At 30.8% G+C, this 22,747-nt stretch overlaps 2 protein-coding genes across 3 annotated transcripts in view; both read right to left on the bottom strand.

The window, feature by feature from the left end:
• The window catches only part of Ecr (ecdysone receptor), a 76,048-nt gene that overhangs the window by 49,742 nt on the left and 3,559 nt on the right, over window positions 1-22,747 (bottom strand). The window contains exons 2-4 of one of the 2 annotated variants that reach the window (XM_018459984.1): window positions 15,450-15,531; window positions 14,958-15,134; window positions 14,443-14,847 (exon numbers count right to left, since the gene is read on the bottom strand). In XM_018459984.1, coding sequence (XP_018315486.1) covers window positions 14,443-14,847; window positions 14,958-15,134; window positions 15,450-15,471 — 604 coding nt within the window. In that variant the 5' untranslated portion in view covers window positions 15,472-15,531. Of the gene's footprint in view, window positions 1-14,442; window positions 15,141-15,449; window positions 15,532-22,747 lie in introns of both variants that reach the window. The other variant, XM_018459983.1, reaches the window with a different exon arrangement.
• On the bottom strand, window positions 6,868-8,147 carry LOC108730351 (uncharacterized). The gene is made up of 2 exons (XM_018459986.1): window positions 7,929-8,147; window positions 6,868-7,497 (listed from the first exon to the last, which is right to left on the bottom strand). The coding sequence occupies exon 2, from the start codon at window positions 7,384-7,386 to the stop codon at window positions 6,952-6,954; it is 435 nt and encodes a 144-aa protein (XP_018315488.1). The 5' UTR covers window positions 7,387-7,497; window positions 7,929-8,147; the 3' UTR covers window positions 6,868-6,951.

Genomic DNA, 22,747 nt, shown 5'->3' with positions numbered 1-22,747 from the left:
TGGCTGAACCGGAGTGGATTCGTTTTTGGAACTTTCACTGTCAATGCGCGCCTTGTATCGCAGTGTGCTTTATGCCTGAATAAATCTGCGCGCTCATGCATGCTCGTAATAAATTCTGAGTAATAAAAAAACTTTTGCCGATAATATGATATAATAAATTTTTTAATTTTTTTTAATTAACGCTATTTACTATTTCTCTTTAAATTATAGTTCAAAAGAGTTCTTAGACAAAAATGGAGTTACATTAACATAGTATGGAATTAACATAACTAATTATGAAAGTCGAAAGAATTGATTTACCTAAATCATATTTAAAAATTTTTGCGCATTATTTATAAAAAGGGGGAAGGGAGAAACTGTAAAATCGTCAATTGTTAATTTTAATCATTAGATTTCTAAAGAGCATTTTCTAAAATTAATATTTTAATAATTTCTTTAAATTTTAAATTTTTTACAATTTAGACTTCACAAACTTCAAAATATAGGTACTTGTACACTATTAGGAAATTTTTGATCCTTTGGATAGTGCATCTGTTATATTTCTTGACTCTTGCACTTTCTTGGATCCAACAATCAATCGCATACAAGATGATATCTAAAAAAGCAAAATGTCTAATAAAAAAAAACTTTCTAGCGATCTGCGGATAAGAATAATTAACTACATGACCACATTTACTTGTTACATACTGTATTAAATTAGCGAGTAAATATGAGATATTTTACATGTGCATACGATGGACGCGAGAACGCATTGCACATGTCGGGATAGAGTTACAAATGCGAGGGGTATTAAAACGGGGCTGAGAGCTACTATTTAGCTGGGAACTATCGGGGTGGGTCATGGTCAGAGAAAGGAGGGCAACCCTCGCTGTACCCAGGCAAGCCTGGACAAACTGTGCCACATAACCAGCATTTCAGAAACACTGCATTCGAAATTTCCAATATGTAATGTAAAGATGCGACAAAACTGTGTTCAAATATAATAACATTGGTCAGTAATTTTTTTTTCAAGCATAAAAATGAAAATAATTATTTTCTATTTTTTGGGTGATGAATATTATATATTTCATTAAATTAAATATTATTTTATTAAATTATTTATGTCATAATTTTGAAAAATTAGTGAAAAGTGTTAAAATTGTGAAAGAGAAACGTGAAAACGTTTTTTTAAATTATAATTTTATCTTGTGTATCTTTTAGAATATGATATACCAGTTTATAATAGTTATTTTAGTAATTAACTGTATTAATTAATTTTAAAGGATCAGAAAAAACCCAATTTTTCCAGATTTTTTTGGTTTTTTTCCCAAGGGTAGAAAAATTCACGCGTGCTCGTAAAATCTACTACGTTTGCTTCTCGATTCTTTCCGTAAAGAAAATAATTACGTATAAGGTACACAGCAAGATTTCTGTTAACATAAGTTAACAGAAATTTTGAAATTGTATAAAAGATTGAGATCGCATAATGTATTCAATAAAACATATAAAACATACACTATTGCACCATTAATGTTAGAATTAAAAATATAGAGTCCAAACATCATGTTTATATGATAATAGTAGATCTAGAAAATAATTTGGATTTAATCTGAATTCGTAATAAAATATTTAAAAAAAAATAAACTAAAAAGAGACACTTCAGGAGTTTATTAGACCGGAGTGTGGCAAACTGGAGTTAAAAATCTGTCTACTTAAGCTTTGCCATGTACTAAAAGAAGATTAGATTAGGTTTTACTATAAAAATAAAAGGATAATTAAAAAATTTTAATAAAAATAATGCTACATAATTTCATAGATCGCATTAATTTTATAAAGGAATTTAGAAGTTACTTATTATGTCTTTTACATAGCAAAAACAATTTAAAAAAAACAATTTTTCGGAAAAAAAACCGAAATTTTTTCGGCAATTTGAAAAAAGCGGCTTTTTTAAAACTATAGTATTAATTAATTTTATAGCCGATTGACAATTTGAATCTATATTTGAATCCATCTGAATCTATAAAAAACGAATCTATTTGAATCCATTTGAATCCATAAAAAAGAATTATTTTCTATTCCCGTATTGGAACAGAAAATGATTCAATTTTACCACGTTCAATTCTTTTTTATCCAAATACATGGATTAAGAATTTGGATTCTAATGAATTAAAATGTATTAAAAATTTTCAATCTATTTTAATCCCTTTTCGGATACTGGGTAGCTGTATGTTATTCAAAATTAAGACCTTTCCAGAACGCTGAGTATTAATCTGACGTCAAAGTTAAATTCAATTTAAATTGTATAAAAATGCTCCTATGCATAAATTATTCTAAAAATTCGAACATTTATTAATTATGATATTCATCATATTGATTCCACCATTTTTAATATATTACCTTTGACATAAGATTAGTACTCACTAAAAAATCTTCAAGTAGAAATAACATAATTTAAAAAATATTTGATAAATATCCTTAATAGTATATGTAAGTCATAACTTTATCGCAACAGACTCTATTTTAGTCGCACAATTATTTTTTTTCATCATAATTGACAACACAATAAATTCCTTTTAAAATTTGGAATTCTAATAACATATTTAACTTCGATTGTAATAAAACTTCTTAAACATGTCACATATTGCAGTAATTGTAATGGATATACAAATACACTGAAATAGCCCCTTTTACAACTTTAACAACAAATTTCCCAAAATTATTACATTTAGGACAATTTGGTAAGCAGAAAATCATATTTGCCACTCAAAAGCTATTAAAAATGCTTTGTTCTTGTGCATTTTTTTGTTCGTTGAATAGTATAATTAATTTATAACATATGTGTGTGTGTGTGTGTGTGTGTGTGTGTGTGTGCGCGTGCGCGTGTGTGTGTGCGCGCGCGCGCGCGCGTATTTTACTCGATTCTTATAATTTTTTATTTTAACTAATATACCATAATTGGAATTTAAATTATAGAGTTTTACTGTTTTACGTACAGCGTTCCTCATAAAATGTGCTTCCTTTGAACTGTAAATTCTTTAGTTAACTTTAAGTTAATTTGGTTTCTTTTACATAATGTATACAGGTATATAGTTATAAGTAATTAAAAATATATCTGAAAACTAAATTTCATAGAAATAAATAAATTATAAAATTACACTTTCAATTTTTAAAGTATATTTTATTTTTTATTAAAATTTAGTTTAAGACTTAGTACAAAAATATATAACTTTCTAAAAATTAGCAAGTTAAAGTAAGTACTAATTTCCACAATATTTTTGTAAATCATTTTATTTATAATATATTCGTAATATATACATAAAATCGTGTATAAAGTATCATAATTCTAAATATTTTAATATGTTTTTATATAAATATACGCATATACTATAAGTTAGTATAAGTAATTGTCTTACATAGAGATACTCACATACTATAAGTTACTATAAGTAATTGTCTTTCAAATAGTCACAAATAATATTTTGAAGTACGTGTGCTGTGTAATAGACTTTTAAAACCTTTTTTTACAATTTGTCATAAAGAAAGTATTCTGACATACACAGCTAACACTGAAAATTTATAGTATACCTAACGTGAATTATAGATTTTCAATAGTGGCAGTGTATATCGAAACACAGCCTTTAGCTATGACGATTCGAAAAGGCATTCAAGCTAAGACATTTGCGCTAATCTCCGGAAAAAGGGCCTAAGTAGAATTGTGCCTTTATTCCGCCAATCCCCTCAATTGTTTTAAGGCGATCTCATTATTTCATTTTATCCAAATTGTCTTTATTAATGAATGGCTTAATAAAACACATAATAAAAATTAATGTCATTTTTCACTTCTAACGTCACGATTCAATATGGCCGACTACTCAGAAATCTTAAATAACAAATTCTAGTGATTACTTTATAATTATTTGTTCAGTAACTCCCCGATACATGTATGATGTTAATATGCCAATACAACACAATAGTCAGCATTTATTATAACGCATTTTTATTTTAAGCATTTTGGAACGTTTTTAAGATACATTTTAGCATTTAATTACAAGTACTCTGATAGCAAAATGTTAGCAATTTGGAGCCAAATTGGCAGCAAACTTCATCAGATTTTGACTACAAAACCATAGCCATCTGTGTTCGCATTTGGCGGATGGATTTGTCGACAAAGCCTGTTGACAGGCTATGCCAGCAGATTGGTGGCAGAAACCGAGCAGTCTGCTCGAATCAGGTTCTGCTCTCAATTTGCTCTAAATCTGCCGTCAGGTTATGCAAGACTTTGCTCGATTTCTATGGTCCGAAGAGAAGCCGAAACGTCTGTGTAATATTTGATATATGATAAAAATTTTACGCATCACTTACCGCGTTATAACTTTCATTAGCCCCATTTGATTACATTTTAGACAATTTTGAGAGTTTTGTATATTTATAGCTATTATTATAAATATTTGATTTAGTAAATATTCATTTTCCATAAATAAATTTGATTTACTTATTATCATAAATATAATCAAATGGGGCTAATGAGAGTTATAATGCGGTAAATGGTGCGTAAAATCTTTACTGTATACCAAGTATTACATAGACGTTTCGGCTCCTCTTCGAGCTATCTTCAGTATACGTACAGTGAAGTCAGAATTATAGAAATTTTCGCTCGTGACACAACGGTAGAATACCCACATTTGAATTTGGCATTATACTTATATTAGTACTATTCAAACAATTATTTATTAAAATTTAGTACATGTTTTTTTCAGTGTATAGAAGTTTCTCTTCTTCCAAAGTTCGACGAAACGTAGACAGATCGCATATGGTTACATTATTATTTTCTGCATCGTATTCAGCGCACAATTTTTCTTCTTCAAAATGCGGTAGTATATCATCCTTCAACGCATACAGTTCGAGCATTCCACTTAGTACTTCGCTGGATTTGTCAGACTAGAATTGTCACTAGCTTCGCCAGTAGCAAGAAGAGATGCAAGGCAAGATAGATCAGATTCTGCCGAAACGTTTCAAACTCTTTCATTACACAACACATTGGTTGAGTACTTGCCTAAAATATATCTTTTCATGCGGTATTTGAAATCTAGAGCGGTGGGCTTGTCGTATACAATACCAATGGCATTCATAAGTGAAAATGTTTTCAAGTACATCTTGATTTAACCGTTTGATGATGTATTGCATCTTAACGTAGTTATTGGAATACATCCCCTTAATATATGTCAAAAATTGCTGCAAGGAACAGTTACTAATGATAATGCCTTTTTGGAATGTAATTAAACTTTTGTGTCTTCTAATTGTCATCTCGTTCATAAAATGCCATCTTGTTTTCTAAATTAACCTCGTAAACTTTTTTGCTGTCATGTTCGCCATATATACTACTAGCATTAAACATTTCCAACGAGTCGTTAAACGAAACAGACAATGCGCGCTGTTTCCTTCCAGTCAAAATGGTTAAGATAGTTTTTTTGTCCAAACCATCTAATGGAGGAAGCTGTTCGTTCAAAAAGTAATTGTATAAAGTATAGTAGGAAATACTCTTTGTCTTTCACAGCCTTGGACGTGAAGGTGATATTGAAAAATGTTGTAAGAAATTTTTAGATCTTTTGCATAAATACTTAAGATTCATTCGATATATTTCTTATCTACGTGATGCTATCGCACATCGAACCCATTATCAATAAATGGTTTCTTGCTAACTTGAGGAAGTAACGGCATATCTGCAAACATAAAAACCTTTAACTTTTCGTCGAGAGGGTGCCGAAAATAATAAATATACTGGACCATTACACACTGGCACAACTTGTGTGGTGCAACAACTTGCTGCAGTTTTCGATCAATAACAATTTTATTATATAAGTGGACTTCGTCAAATGTGAGTATAACTAGTTTTTCATGCATTTGCATGCTTTTTCTTTTACATTTCATGCAGGTAAGGATTGTATCTAACATGCCAGGATCTATGTTACATGCCCACCTTCTTAGCGTTGAAAAAACAGAGAGAGGCATTTTCATAACACTTTTCATGTACCGGTAAGCTTTAGAACTGATGCATCGTAAAGACATAGCGCTCGTTATATCTTCCGAAAACCAGTTTATGCGTGTCACGTTAGGATTCAATAATATTCGTATTTGACCCGACATGAAAACTTTACCTAAAGATTTGTGCATCTTGACTTCACACATTTCAATGTCCCAAGACCAATTTTGTTCTTGCTGCTTCAATTTTTTCTTCATTGCAATCACTTGCAATTTAAGATTCTCGCTGAAAATGTAAGGCAAATAAAATACATGTATACAAATTCAGTAAATACTAGAGTAACAATATAAATGTAACTTCACCAACCTATTCAATTTCTCTTATTTAGTTTCTAGTTTAAATTTTGCAAATTTCTTTTTCAAGGCTTCCAATTCTTGTTGCAAATTTTTTCTGAAAGCATACAATAAAAAATGATATTCCACAACTTTACATATAAAACTAATACAATGCTGAGAAAATTAATAAACATTGCCGAACAATGCAGGAAAAGAATAATTGGACAAAAGATCCTTACTTGTTCATATTCATATTTTATTATAATATGTATATATTATTTTATTTTTTTAAATTTATATATATTTTTATATTTATTTATATATACATTTTATTTTATTATAAGATGTAGTTTTATATTTATTTACATTACCAAAAAAAAATTTATTTCAAACTGTAAAATGACATACACTATTGTTCTCTAATAATTAATCATTCCTCTTTTATAATAATTATTACGATTTTGTTTTTTTTACAAAAGAATCTGAAGATAACAAAATTTAAAAACACGAGCATAATTTTATAGTTATATTCATGTTTGAACATTAGGGTGATCTAGATAAAGTATTACTTACATGGAGTCAACGCTTTTACTTGAGCTATGAAGATTTGTTATGGCAGATGATACACTTGGTGTTACATGTACGATATTGTCCACATTACACACATCCATAATACTCTTTGATGCATCTACAATTTCTTTTGATGCGACATCGATGTGTGTTGACGCAGTCGACATTTTTTTTAGACACATCGGCGAAATCCATCGCCACATTTTCTATAACTGTACATGAAGGCACTATTTGTTCCAATGCAACTTTCATATTCATTAAAGTATTCGACCCTTCTTGAATAAGTGTACCGACACAATCCATTGACATATTTGCTAAAACTGCAGATGAATGCACTACTTCTTGTGATACATTGATGTGCATATAGGCATTTAACACTTCTCCAGGCATATTGATATTATCGATTGGTACATTTATCATTACTTTAAACGCATTTGCTATCAATGATGTAGTTCCTCCTTCATCAAAATGATTAAGCGATTGTGTATTTTTCACATGCAAGTCATTAAATAAATGCAACATGGGAACCGTATTATTGTTCAGCTTATGAACTTTTCAGAGAGTACCCCAGCAGTTGCAATCGAAAAGATATTTTGAAGCATGACAGTTCAAAATGTATTGAACATATTCATTCTAAATAAAATAATGTATACTTAAGTTATTGTCGATCAGTTAAATGTTCAGTATTAAATATTTTCCAATTTTTATTCCTATTAAGAAAAAGGATAATGCATATTCACACTTGCAATTAATTGAAATTCACTTTTGCAACATAACTTTATAACCTATAAATCTGTGCAACGCATTAGATTATACAAAATAATTATTTTTCTTATTATTACAAATTATGCTTTTCGAGGCATTTATTGTTTAAACTTTGAAATACAATAAGAAGCAACGATGAGCATGAAATTATTCATAAATAAAGGAACAAAATTTATTTTTTTATACTATTTGTATTAGGAATATTCAAAACATAATGACGGGAAGGAGCAATTTTTTGAACATATCAACGATACTGAATTCGCCATCGCTAACACCGATTCGATTGTATATTTTCTTACCTTTGGTAACGGAGATATCTTGATTTGTACAAACTTCACGCCACTTCATGCAAACAGCTTCGTCTTTTGGAAATGAAAAATATTTCACAATTTCGAATGAGATTTTTCGTTTTCTGAAAATAGTTTTTACAGCCTTTCACTGTCCACCTCATTTTTAACGTGTGATTATTTATAATGTGATAAACACGTGCTACTTTTACGTGCTCGCCGTGGCCGTGATTTGCGGCCATATTGCACGTAAATGTGACGTAATTCAAAGTATAAAGACAAGGGTATGCTCACGCGCATGATAGCTTCAGACTACCAATAAGAAATGCACCCAGATGCGCCATCATTAAGCGGCAAATTCGAAATTCATTTGCTCAGTACTGTGACTTATAGCTTTGTGAATTACAGTATTTTCCAGTAAGATTCACTTTTAAAACATGAATCCTAACCACTAAATTCAAATAACTTATACTAACATGTATCACATATCATTTCAAAGAATAATGTGTTACTTCTTTGTAAAGAAATACGCAGTGCATATTTCATTGATATTAATGATGTTATACAAATGATGTAGTTTTATACTCTCGCCAGAAAATGTGAAAATATTTGTATAATGGAAGGTGATTTTACATTTTTAATAACAATTAATACTTTTCATTAAAAAATTCACATCACTTACCTGGAAAAATATATGATCAGGTGAAAACTTTCTTTGTAGTCTCTTCACAAATCAAAGAAAAAAAAAATATATATATATACAGGGTGTTAGTTAAGTATGTTGCCATACTCAACAGAGTGATTCTTTGGTTTATTTCAAGTAAAAAAGTCCATATAAACATGTGTCCTAACGGCTTTTTTACTTGAAATAAACCAAAGAATCGTTCTGTTGAGTATGGCAACATATTTAACTAACACCCTGTATATAACGGTCCAGCAAACATTTTGTACGCAAGATAATATAAAATTGGCAATAATTTCAACAGAATAATATGTCAAAACTAGAACCTACTGTGTCCGTAATAGGATTTCCAATGTAAACCATATTTGAAGAACATATCTTATAGTCGAACTGAAATCAATACCAGAACAAATTTGGTAATAGCAATGTGACGACAGGTTGATGCCAAATGCAGGTCAAATCTGTTGTCTAATGTACCGACAAAATGGTGTCAAATATATTTTGACGAACAGATAATGTTGCATTCTTTCGTGAAAAACGCTGCTTTTGTATTAGCAAAATTGCTTAAGATCTGCTGTCAATTTGTTATCAACGCGTTGAACAGACCTGCTCGCTTTTCACCGCATCTCTGTCATATACTTCGCCGACAAGGTTGTTGACGATATTTGGTAGAAATGTGCTAACAGTACCGGCAATAACAAAGTATGTTTTTTATTTGCGGCCATAATCTGTTGTCAACTTTTGTCAGTTGCAGAAAAGGTTATAGGGGGGATGTTTAAGACTCTTGTCTAATTTATTTTTGAAGAATGGGCAGTGAATAGCCACATGCACACGGTAATTGCAACTGACACTTGTGTCTCTATGGCAAGGGGCAGCCAGATTTTGTGCGAGCACTCCGAAAGTATCCGAATTTGCACGATTGTGACGTAAACCGGCTGTATGCTACTGCGCATCCATGAGATGAGCATACCCTTGTCTTTATATCACGACGTAATCTAATAACAGTCACTTGATTACCACTACTTTCTACATGTACTCAAGAGAATATCATTTGACGACCATACCCTTGTCTTTATATCATGAATAACACAAATTAAATTTTTTGTTTATTCATTATACTTCTATTATAAGGAATGAAATAGAGTTAGCGTAATATATGAAAAAGAGCGGTTCTCTCTCTCAGAAGTATAATCGCAACAACGTCATATATGAGGTCACCGACGAGATACTATTAAAGACCGTCAACCCTGGGCAAATTTTCGGTGGTATAAAAAGAGCCCCAAGGGCCCGGAGGTAACGGTATTGAAGAGGTAATAAGGTATTGAAGAATGCTGACATTATCAACAATTGATATAAATTTGATTAACATAAATATTTGGTTAATAAATATACATTATTAAATTCATGTTATCATCTCTGTTGATAATCAAACTTTGACGATAACACTGAAATCACAATTTTTAGAAAAATCGAGTATTATTGAGTTTTAAATGCATATACACCGATAAACACATCTACTAAACTAATAAAATTAGTACAATATTATCAGTTTTTTACTCTTAATCACTTTATGAATTGGAACCATTCTAAGAAATGCCGCGGAAAAAATTTGAAAGTCGAAAAAGATGGACCACCCTAAATTATACATACATAATGTAAATATTATATTAACTATTATAAATATTATAATAACTAAATATAGTAACAACTGAGAATATAATAACAGCTCAGAACGAATAAATCAACATAAACTTGTGATTGCTTTTTTTACGAGCCAACACAAGATCCTTTTGTGTAACAATTTTATTATTAATATTATTATATTATGTTATTATTTATAAAATATTAATGTTAAGAATAATGTAAATTTTATTATTCCATTAGATTACAACGGTAAATATTTCGACTTCTAGGTTTGGGTTCTTCTTCAGTACAAGGTGATTAAAATAAATTTTGATATAACTTTTAATATAAATACTATATGGTCTTATCAACAAATGGGAAATATTATACTTGATAAAAACAAAGTTTACTTTAATTCTTTTTCACAATGCATCCCTCACAAATCCAAATTTGTTATCTTAGATTTAATTCTAATCTGCATGATCGTATAACTTGCTTGCACATTTACACATTGTTTATTTTTACTCTCATGGTAATGTTCATTTTCTCTATTCGGTCTAAGTTATATTCACGTTTTTACTACTACGTTATTACATTTTAAGATCTAGCAGCGCCAAGTGTTTATACATAAAAAATTCTTGCATTTAAATTAATTTTTTTCATTTTGTACTATTACTTCATTAATTCTTTGTGATAGTATTTGAGTTGAATAAAGTAACGCAATTTTGTGATATAATATTATGAAAATTAATTTATTACTATTACTACTACTACTTAAAAGAATATTAAATAACTACTTCTTTTGGAAGAGTATTAAGGATACAGTGAAACAATCCACTTGGATCTTTTTTTTTTAAATTAGAGACACTACCACTTGTATTTGTGTATATATTATTTGAATTGAGTAAGGCAACACAATTTTTTACAAAAATACTTATCATTTGGATTTTACTATATATAAATTAAAAAAGGTAGTAGCATTTGTAGCTTATTTTTTAATTTTGGGATTTAAATTGGCGCCAATATCAAATCTTTTACACAAATGGTATCATTTAAGTTTAAGATAACGCAATTTTTACAAAAATACGTACCATTTGATTTTATCATATATAAAATAATAAAGATAGTATCACTTGGGTTTCATTTTTTAATTTAATATAAAACATTTTTTTCCAAGAAGCGCGTACTGTTAGCACCTTTTTGTTTATCTTTTTTTAAGTTCATATTGATTTTATGTCTGATCTAATAATTTCTTACATTACCAATTTCTTAATTGGTTAATATATGCATAATTGCTGTTTTACATTTACGCTAAGAAATAAATTTTTCTTTTCTAACGTTTCGATAATTTATCGATAAAATCGATGTGATAAACCACGTAACAAAAAAAAATAACGTAAATAAAAACAACACAAATAGTTAACGAATAAAATATGCAAATACATTAAATTCATGATCCACATAGTAGCATAAATAGCAATAAAATTAGAGCATGATTTCTAAAAAGATATGTACGAGTATCACTTATAAAATATCAAAATTCGTTCCCAATAATCTTTTCAAGAATATATGAGAAATATAAAAGATTCTAATCGTTATATTTGTAATCAAGATACACGAGACACATTCCGCTGATCTCGACCTTGACAAGAAATTGCAATGGGCAATGTTACAGAGTGACGAGAAGCTTGTCAGGTTGAGCTAAGTGGCCGAACAAGAGATAGCTATTGAGGACAATGCTCCTTCTCAAGGATATCCACTCCTCTCGATAGAATCCGGAGAGTTAACCGAGATCGAGAATACTAACATATAAATGCATTTCTTGTCGTTAAAATATGATTTTCAAAAAAAATTGATATAACAGATACATATATATATATCAGAATCTGTTAATATTTAAACTAAATTTAAATGCGAAGATATCATATATGATTGTGCCGTATATTTTAAGATTACGTTTATAAGACGTATTTATGTTTACGTTAAGTTTACGAATTTTTCCTGTAGACAATATAAGCAATGTAAAATATGTAAATATTTATTATTATTATATCATAAATTGAATAATATAATACAGAAAGAATTAATTATTATAAGTTTTATGAATATTACCATATTTGATTTTAATATCGATAAATAAAAATATATAAATAATATAGAAGTTTTAGTGTATATATAAAGATGGCGTATCATTTGGGGGAAATTCATTAATTATTGAGAGTTTTGAGTATATTTTCAATAGTTCTATAATTCCAGATAGGTTAAACAAATAATTCTAGCTATTAAAGCCAAAAAAAGTCAAAATGTAAATTGAGACACCAGGTTAAAGCAGTGTCTCATTTTCTCCTACGAAAGATGTAGTCACAGTTTCTGCAGGATTGTAAAAAATGCATGGTTCTGAATAAGTTCTAAATACAGATCTAACGATAAACATTGTTATTCTCAATTTTTCTCCAAAAAGTCAAATTTATGGAAACGATCGATATGAGATGCTGGCCGATTTTTGATAATTCTGCTAATTCCACTATAGTTCCTGTAATTTTCCGAATGCATTTGAATGCTTTCCGAAGAGTTTGATAATATGAACAATTTGTTAATTTTTTAAATAATTTTAATTTGATCATGTACGGGAGAATTTTTGTTAGATTGACTATTTTTCTGTCTAACGAGAGAGGAATATCATAGTCGGTACCTATAACTAACCATAAATAGTTTGATCAAATAATTAGAAATTCACGTTAAATAGATCGCTTGGCAACTACAGGGTAATGACCTGATAGTTGCCTAAAAGATTTGGAAATCAACCTTCCGCTACCGGGAGTTGCAAAAATGCAATCTATGCGGAAATAAGCCGTATATCAAGAACGATTAGAATGTAACGAAAAAATGCGATAACTCTATTGCGTATTGCGACCGATTCCACATGTTGCAACAGATTCAGTAATTGCCAAATGCGATTGATTAGCATCAACCGTATTTGAGTAAAGCAACTATCGGAAATAGCTTGATCAGCTGAGCAAAGTGCGATTCACAGTCAAAAGATCAAGCGTTATATAGTATCTACTACGAAAAACGAGCAAAGTTGCATTATCTATTGTCATCCGATGACAAGATCTTGCCTTAACTTTATAAGAGACTTTTAAAAAGTAGTTTTTTTACAAGATCATCTAAGAATAATGGTATTAATTATATATAATTCTGAAGTGTTTCATAAAAGATCATGTGTCAGTCTTCAAAAACATAGTTACGACATAATTTATCTTTCAAGTTGGTGCAGGAATCTGGCATGAATCGTACATGATTTATATCACAATGAAAAGATTTTAATTACTTTAACCTAATAAGATATTTTTAAGAAATAATTTCTTTACGTGATCGCTCCAAAGTAATAAAGGTATCGACCATATCATCGACAGGCCATAAGGCCCGTCTACAATACAGTAGTAAGCTTAGTTTAAGAAGTAAGAGTAAGAAATTGACCAATCACAATCGATTATTCTTTTCACAATCGACTGTGATTGGTCAATTTCTTACTCTTACTTCTTAAACCAAGCTTACTACGTGTATTGTAGATGGGCCTTAATGCGTCGTCTACAATACATGGAGTAAGAAGTAAAAAATTGATCAATCACAATCGATTGTGAAAAGAATAATCGATTGTGATTGGTATTACGTTATCTCCTTTTATAATTTATCTATTATTTTTAAGTGTAAAAAGATGGAGTGCGATAATGAAGCTTGCAATGATATCAAAGAGAATATAAATGTTCTCCCTAATCTAGTCGAGTTAGTTAGATTAGTGCAGGAAAATCCACTTTTGTGGAATCAAAGATATCCTGCATGTCCTAGCATGTACTGCCGCCACACATATACTTTATAACCCGGAACGAGGACTATTATTTATTTTTATCATTAATAAGACTTAGAAATTCGTATAGTCGCATATTGAAAGCTGTTAACGAACTGCGAGAACTACGTCGACTGTTTACAAAATACCTGCGACTTTCCATGATCTTCTAACTTTGTGTACATTCTTCAAGAGATTAGTACGGCATATATAAAAACTCCACTATTCGTAATATACCTCTTATATATACCAACATCATCCTCTACATATCATGGATCTTTAATTTATTATATCTCCTAAACCTATGCCGTATTTTTGTATCTCTGAAAGTAATTTTTATAATCTGCAAATTTTATTAAAACAATGATACTTACCTATTTTACCATCGGGACTATATGGGTCGTAACTGCTGGTGCTCATAGGACTCGCGTATCCATTATTGCTAACTTGCTGTTGTTGATGTGCGAGCGGACTGGAGTGGGCCATAGGAGATTGCTGTTGTTCCGACAATTGCTGCTGGGAAGTAGAGTAAACCATATTCTGACTTGGTAAAGAATTCTGCGGTGATTCCGGACTGTCTGTCGCTAGCCAATCATCCGATCTAGTTATTTTATTGCTGTTAGCAATACCGGTAAAAAGATTACTTCCGGTGACAATTGGTCCAGTAGTTACAGTAGTCACCGTCGCAGGCGACGTCGATGTCCCTACCAGATGATCTGGCCTCTCGGCCTTAACTAATGTTAAGGATGTGTTGTTGACAGAGGCAATGGTACCGATGCCTGTAGAAGCAGAACCACTGTTATCAGTGTCCATATTCGAATCGGCACTGGTATCCATACTGGGAGTTATCGTCGTCACTTTCTTCGTAGTCGTAATAGATTTATTGTACCTTTTAACCTGGATGAGGCTGCCAGAACGACATTCTCCGTAACAACCTCCGACCCTTCATTGCATCGTACTGTTACATTGTCACTTATTAAATTGGAAAACGTAATAGATCCCGTAATATTAAATGTTTTCTTGACGTTTTCGTTTCTAGACGTTTTTGTTTCCTCTTCTTGCTTTACTGGAGCTTATAGCTTATATTTGTATATACATATAATATATATGTACATATACATATATATATACGTGTATACATATATTTAAAAAACTGAGAAAATTTAAAATTTTTTCAATTGTGTTTTACTTTTTCAGTTGCTTCTTAACGATAAAAGAATATTTTCGAAAAGTTTGTCGTATTTCAAACTCAAACCATCCTTAATTTTTCTAATTAATGAAAGCACTAGAGTATCGATACATTGATATATCGATCGTTGAATAATCTTTAAAAATAAAATTCAAACTATTCGATTATTCAAACTTGAGATAAAATAATCACAGCCTCTAACGCATTTTGACATGCACGTATGTTTATTATATCTTCATAATTGAAGTTGTTGCTCGTTACTGTCTCGAAAAATCTGTAACACAAAATAAAATGATTCCTTAATTTATATTATTATACGACATATTAAATAACTGTAATTAATTACATCATAGAGGAAGGTCACCGATACTGACATAGGTCTCCTAAAGCGACATCCCCTTATTTCTTAGAAACTAACCTTTGCACCTTATTAATACTAATAAAAACGTGATCTGTTTAGCTAATTAAAGAAGTACAAACTCATTAATAATTCATATATTTGTGGCTTATTTCTATACCAAGTCAGCTGAAAACAAATTCTATGAATCCGAGAAAATTCTTACGATGTTCTTTTGCAAATTGCGTAATTAAAATAATAGTGACTGTATTATTGATAATATTATGTCATTTTAAATATTTATAGTTTCATAAATTAATTTTCTTTATAGAATAGGATATATCTTCTTTATTTATAGAATAGGAATGTTGGCATTATTGCCTACTATGTCAGTTTTGGAGCCCATTTTGTCAGACGCTCATTTCTGCATAACTTACGAAAAACTTAATTATTGCAAAATTGCAAACAGTATTATAAAAACTGCTTATACTATCTGATAGAAGACACTTTTTAATTTGTATTTATGTTTTTGAAGTTTGAAGTGAATTTTTACCTTTTGTTTACGAAATATTGTCTAAAAACAAAATAGTATGTCGATATCGGTGACCTTCCTCTAATATAAAATTTTAAAAAATTTAAAAAGGATGAAAAAATGCTTTTTTATAAACATTTGTATTAAGTTTATACATATAAAATTTTTCTAACAATTCTACTTTTATAACATTTATTTATTTAACACCTCTCTAGATGTCCTTTTTCGATTTTAATGAAACTTAATGGGTCTGTAGAGGGGATTAAAATATTCAATGCATATTTTTTATCGGCAATCAAACATGTTTAAGAAATGAAATCTTCACACAAAACTCGGCCAAAAATTTTGTTTTTAGACTATAGGTTTATTTTCTATTCATATATACTGATTGCACTAGATCAGAAAGTGTACATTGAAGTGTTTTCTGTTTTCTTATTCCAGTGCAACGAACTGAGTTTATGAGTTCACTGAACTGACTGCATAAGGTCTGGAGTTAGTGCAAGCAGTGTAAGCACTAATGTACACTAAAGTCGGTATACAGAGTCGATTCTTATACTCAAGATTGTTTTAAATACAGTCTTAAGATGTCACGAACCAATCAGACAGCCGTATGAGCATCTTAAGACATTACTTAAAACGGTCTTGAAATAAGACTCTAATATTTCCACGTAAACAATGGAACGTCATTTTTATGTTGCACTAACACGCTTTTTATTCCTTGCCTGCACGCTCACACTCGTCAGGTCTGACTTGCACTAGTTTAGTTCAATTCAGTTCTAGTGCAATCCTCATGCAGGAACAGAAAACAAATCTTACAACTTCTGAATAACCTATAATAACGTATTCGATAAACTTTCAAAAGTGGTGCTCCCCAAAAAGTGGTTTTTTTATTTAGTAATGAACAAAACTAGTTATAAAAAGACATATATACCATATTTTAAGAAGAGGCTTGTGATTTTTGTGGAAAAATTCTATTCCAAAAACGAATAAGACAGTTTTATGCACAGTTAAATCATGCAATTTAATTAATGCTGAGCACAAATTTTCGACTAATTGCTGTGTATTTGCTGAAAACATAATCGTATTCAACAACACGAGATTTGAAACATTTCGTGTCAGCAGATTCAGAACAAACGGAGAACAACTATTGCTCATTTTGTTGTCAAGAAAATGACTTCTATTCATGGAAAACTCTTTGATTTATCATTCATTTTCGATAATGTAAGAGCAACATGATAAATCGTTGACAGCAAATACACGGTGAAGAATATTACTAAGGCGTCAGTAGTCTAAAGGCTTAGGACGCTCGTATAGAATACAAGAGATCCGGGTTCGACTTCCGGCCGAGACGAAATGACCTCCTCTAAACTTCAAATGCACACAAAAAACGCAAATGATTTAATATCGCCAAACGAAACACACGCTGGTACTAGATTTTATCTATACTTTCACGGACAATTTGATTTCTTCATGTGTGAAAAATGCTATGATAAGGGAGGTCTCGGATGTTGCTATGCTGCGGCGGGTAGCCACTGGTAGACCAACAGTCTACTGGTGGAATGAAGAGATCGCAGAGCTGAGAGCTCGCTGCAATCAGTGTCGCATACGATTGACCCGTGCTCGTAGGCGCGCATCGCTTGGGGACATCCAAGACTTACGGCGAACTGCGCGAGGCAAGAAGGAATTTGAGAGATGCGATCCGGAGGTCCAAGATGAGCCTCTGGAGAGGTCTCTTAGACACTCTGGACGAGGACCCCTGGGGAATGCCTTTCAAAATTGTGATGGGTGCAGGTTCCTAATCGATAGTGGAGGCGCTCCCCCTTGGCGTGGTCCAAGATGTTGTTGATGCGCTGTTTCCGCAGAAGAATGTGGGGAGGTTCGATCGTATCCAGTTTTTTCTGGAACGATGCCTGGGCTGTCATTAAACGAGAGGTGATAGATAGAGGCTTGTGTTAGGATTGATGCTGGTAAGGCCCGATGAGATCGTCGGCTAAGTCATTATTGGAACAACTGATAGATAACTTCACTTCGCTGTAGGCGCGTTGCTTCACGGCACGCATCAGGGAGGGGTGCTTCCCGGGGCATGGAAGATCGCGAGGCTAGTTCTTGGAAGATCTTGTTGAAGAAACCCAACAAGCCGGTCTTCCTCATATAGATCAATTTGTCTCTTGAATGAATCTGGAAAACTCTTCGAGAGAGTCTTGTGCCTGCAACGTCATTTGGACGCCACCGGAAGTATATCCGACAATCAGTTTAGCTTTAGAGCGCATCGATCCAATGTGGATGCGGTTTGACGTCTGCGGGAGATGGTGGACGGTGGTCGGCGGGACGGGGATGTGGTGTTGGTCGTGTCCTTGGACACAGTCAACGCTCTTAACTAGTGGATAAGTTAGGTTAAGTCTGAGCATAGAATCGAGCATAGAAGTTCTATCCTGTTCCGTTGTGAGGAGGGGGCTGTTGACCCATGACTGTGGGGGCGTCCTGATGAAATACCAGTTTGATAGTTCCGGGGCGCCCCCCCTATTAGGTCTGGCGGTAGTTGCTTCTAGTGGGAATTTTTAACAGATAGGCGATGTGGTTGTTATCAGCGGCGATAAGCCGCGTAACAGCCGCATCGAATCCTGCACGCCCAGAGAATCGGGCCCTAGGTATCTTCCTGCCATCCGGCGACTTCTCTTTTTAGGAGGTCTCCGGGTGGTTAGGCTTGCGAAGATTTTCTCCTCCTGTGCAAAAAAAAGGTAGGAGTCATTTCGAATTTTCCGCTGTTTAGCGGGTGAAGATGTTGCAAAAAAAGGTCATTTCATTTTGCAAACGCTGAGAAATATAGCTTGAGTTTTCAGCGTACATGTGAAAAGAAAGGATGGCGGCGGGATGCTCTGCACCCAGGCGCAACAAGAAACGCTACTTGTTTCTTTTAAATGTTTCGCAAAATCGGTTAGCGTATTAGTTTCCTTCTATAGTTAGTATTAATTCATTCTTTATAACAATTAGATACAAAAGTGATTTTTATGTGCTTTTTATGTCAAAAATATTCTTTCATATCGGTCCTATTTCCAATTTTTTTTTTCTAACTTTGCTGATCTAATTACACAAGCCGACAAAATTTAAGGGGGTCTTGTGCTTTAAACTTTGAACAATGTTTCCGTAGGATTTAGATGCGCTGAAAATGATTACGTTATTCGTTTTTTTTTCCATCACCCTCCAATTTTTTAAATAATCGCAAAAGCAGATTTTTTTCGGAAGTTACTTCTTTAATTTTTTCCGACGAAACAAAAAATGATATCGAGGTCCGTTTTGCGGCATTTAACTCAGAAACGTTCCCATAATACTAAAAATATTTTTTCGATGCTTATAAAACTGTTTTATGCAAACCGCAAACAAAAAACTTTGGAAAAATCGTAAAAACCGAAAAAAAATTGACAAATTTTGAAATATAACACCAAATAATTCGAAAGAAAAAGTCGTAAAAAATATTTGACAATGTATACTTTTAGCTATATGTTTCTAGTTTAAATCTTTTTTTGAAAAACTAATTTTCGACCATTTGTTCAGAAGTTAATTTAATAAAAGTTGATTATTTGCCTAACCCACGTAATAGTACGGAACAGAATCACAAAAACGTGGACATTACCCTACGAGGTTTAGTACACGAAAAAAACCAGGATGTCCACTCTCAGGTTTCTCTCTGATTAAAGTATAGTTAAGTGACGTTGATGCAAAAGGGCGTTAATGGGTTAAATAAAAAACAGTTAAAGTAAATGTACATATGCCTTAATAGTATACTAATAATATTCAATGTGTTAAAAGTCAAGGAATTATAAATTTCAATATCAAGATAATTTGTTCGAGTTATTAGCATGAAATTATTAAATTTTGGTAGATACTTTTCTTACATTTTCTACTAAATTTGTTACTAAATTTTTTTACCGTATAATGGATTAATTGCAGAACAATCAACTTAATTTTATATATAGTATATAAAATAAAAGTATATAATAATTGTAATGTTTGTAGAAACATAGTAATGAAATGTATAATCAGAATACAATTATTTTTCACGTTTTACATAATATCGTTTTTTATAACTTTGATTAGCTTAAATACTATTGTATACATAAATATAAGCATATAAATGTATGTATAAAAAATAATTTTTAAATTAGCAATTTTTTTCTTTCGCTATAATAATTATATAGACAAAAAAGCTAAAAAAGAGGGTTTCATATCATAAGTTAGCCAAGTTAAGTTGAAACAAGATGTTATTCAATGTGCATGTTGCCGACAATATAGCTACGAGGATATTGATTTCTCTAGATATAAATAGTCTGTGGTATCTATTATTCAAAATGCTCTCAACCTCGTTGGATTGATAGTGCCAGCTCATAATGTTTAACAAGCAATTCTTATAAAGGACAGTTCAAATGTAAGTAACACAAGAATTTAATATACTATAATTCTAATATTAAGAAATTAAAGAATTGAAACCCATGAATTTAACAATATTAAATTTCAATCTGACAATTTAAAATTCTATAAATGTAAATTCAATAATTAAAAATTTTTTATAATATTAATAAAATTTTTAAAAACAAGAAAGTCTTTAAAACGAAAAATACTGATAAAATTAACTATGATAGCGAAGAATTACGATTAAATAACGGTTTTGAACTAAAAATAAATATAATAAATAAAAAAAATTTTTTATTAGAGAGAATGACAATGGAAAAGAGTAAAAAGAGAAGAAAAAGGAAAAGATAGAGCACAAAACAGACAGAAAATGAAAAGAAGTAGATAAAAGAAAAAAAACAGAAAAGGACATTGAATGAGGGCGTGTAAAGGAAGATATCTACAACATATTAAAAATAATAAATACCAAAAAAATTAGAATGACTCTTACATAAGATAGGGTGTCTATTGAATATTTAATTAATCTTCGACTTACAAAATAAATGAGTCTGCAGTATACTAAAAATAATAAAAATTAAAAAGATTAGATCCTTAAACGTAAGGTAAGGTCTATTCTGCAATTACAAAGCGTAGTTGTAAGTGGCTGTAGTTGTAAGAATTAACCAATCACAGTCAAATATGAAAAAAATATTCTACTGTGATTAGTCAATTCTTATATTAACCTTGTATTAATATTATAATTACAACCACGTAAACAGACGTCAACTTCAAGAATATACCTTGCATCCAAATGCAGAACGATACATTTTTCTGACAGATTTGTTCGTTTTATTTAAAAATGCATTGATTGGTATATTTTTTAAATTAAAACATTAACTTGATACTTTTATATGTAGAATAATTAGAACAATCATGCTAAAAGATCACATAATCTAATTTAAAAAAGGCGATATTTTATATGAACTTAAAAAATTATTTTCTAAAAAATAGATCTGTTGAGATTCGTCAATATACGCACATGTAAAGAAAAAAGAACGTATGATAACAGTAATTAATAACTAATTTACCTTTTTAAAAAAAGATAAAAAAAGGCGCTAAGAATAAGTTTATCTTAAAAAAAATATTGTACCAACACAAGTTATAAAATCCAAGTGGTATTATCTTTATTGTACCGAACTAAAAAATAAACAAAAATGGTACCATCCATATTGTATTAAATCAAATAATAAAATACAAGGGGTATTTTTATTATTTACTTAACTTTAATAAAACCCTTATATTAGTTTATTATTGATAATATTATTTTTATTATTGATTCTTCTATAGCTTAAGTCAACTTAATTTTTTTCTATGCAGAATAGTTAGAACAATCATATTAAAAATCACATTATTATACAATACAGTTTAATAATATACCACCTTGATCAAAAAGTTCCCGGAATTACCACCAGCTGACTCAGAGCATCACTTGGTGGTAATTCCGGGAACTTTTTGATCAAGGTGGTATACATATATATACATGTGCATTTATTTAATTTTCACTCGTTTAAGGAGATGCTGCTGGCCAAATTATCGGAACTTTGCAGATCGATATAAATCTCCGAATTTACTGAACGGAACCAAAAACCCTTTTACAAGATTAAAGTAGGCGTAAAATTTGGTGGTGCTGCAACAGACTTTATACTAAAATAAAAAAAAGTTAAAAACTTACGTTTTGTCAATTTGTAGAGCTTGTCACCTGACGTAAATGTTTGTTTAATACAAAATTTTTATAGCTCGTATTTTACGTTTATCGTTTTATAGCTATACCAAACGACATGCAGCACTAAGCGTATTACATGCACAATATTGAGTTTATGAAACCAAGATTAAAAGCTTTAAAAAAAAGATTTATATCGATCTGCAAATGACGTGTATATGAACGCTGAGCGAAGATTCGGAATAGTAAACAAAGCAATAATTGTGCCTATGTGTTCGATCTTGCAAGAGATGGCGTTGCAATATGTTAGATAAAAACAGATAAATGCATTTTGAGTGAGACACAACGATATATAATAAATATAAGAAATGAATGAAAGATGTCACTATTATTTAAATATTTTAAATAAAAAAATAAAAAGTTATTTAGTATTTATAATTTTAAATAACTTCTTCTGACCTATTTCTTATATTTAATATTTTAAACAAATTTTTAGAACTTATTTCATATTCTTT

This window comes from Mycetomoellerius zeteki, unplaced genomic scaffold (genome assembly GCF_001594055.1).
Source record: "Mycetomoellerius zeteki isolate Tzet28-1 unplaced genomic scaffold, Tzet1.0 scaffold9, whole genome shotgun sequence".
NCBI lineage: Eukaryota > Metazoa > Arthropoda > Insecta > Hymenoptera > Formicidae > Mycetomoellerius > Mycetomoellerius zeteki.
This window is presented reverse-complemented; position numbering and strand designations above follow the sequence as displayed.

Excerpts from the sequence above, each read along its gene's own strand:
- LOC108730351 (XM_018459986.1), bottom strand. The coding sequence starts at position 7,386 with ATGTTGCATTTATTTAATGACTTGCATGTGAAAAATACACAATCGCTT.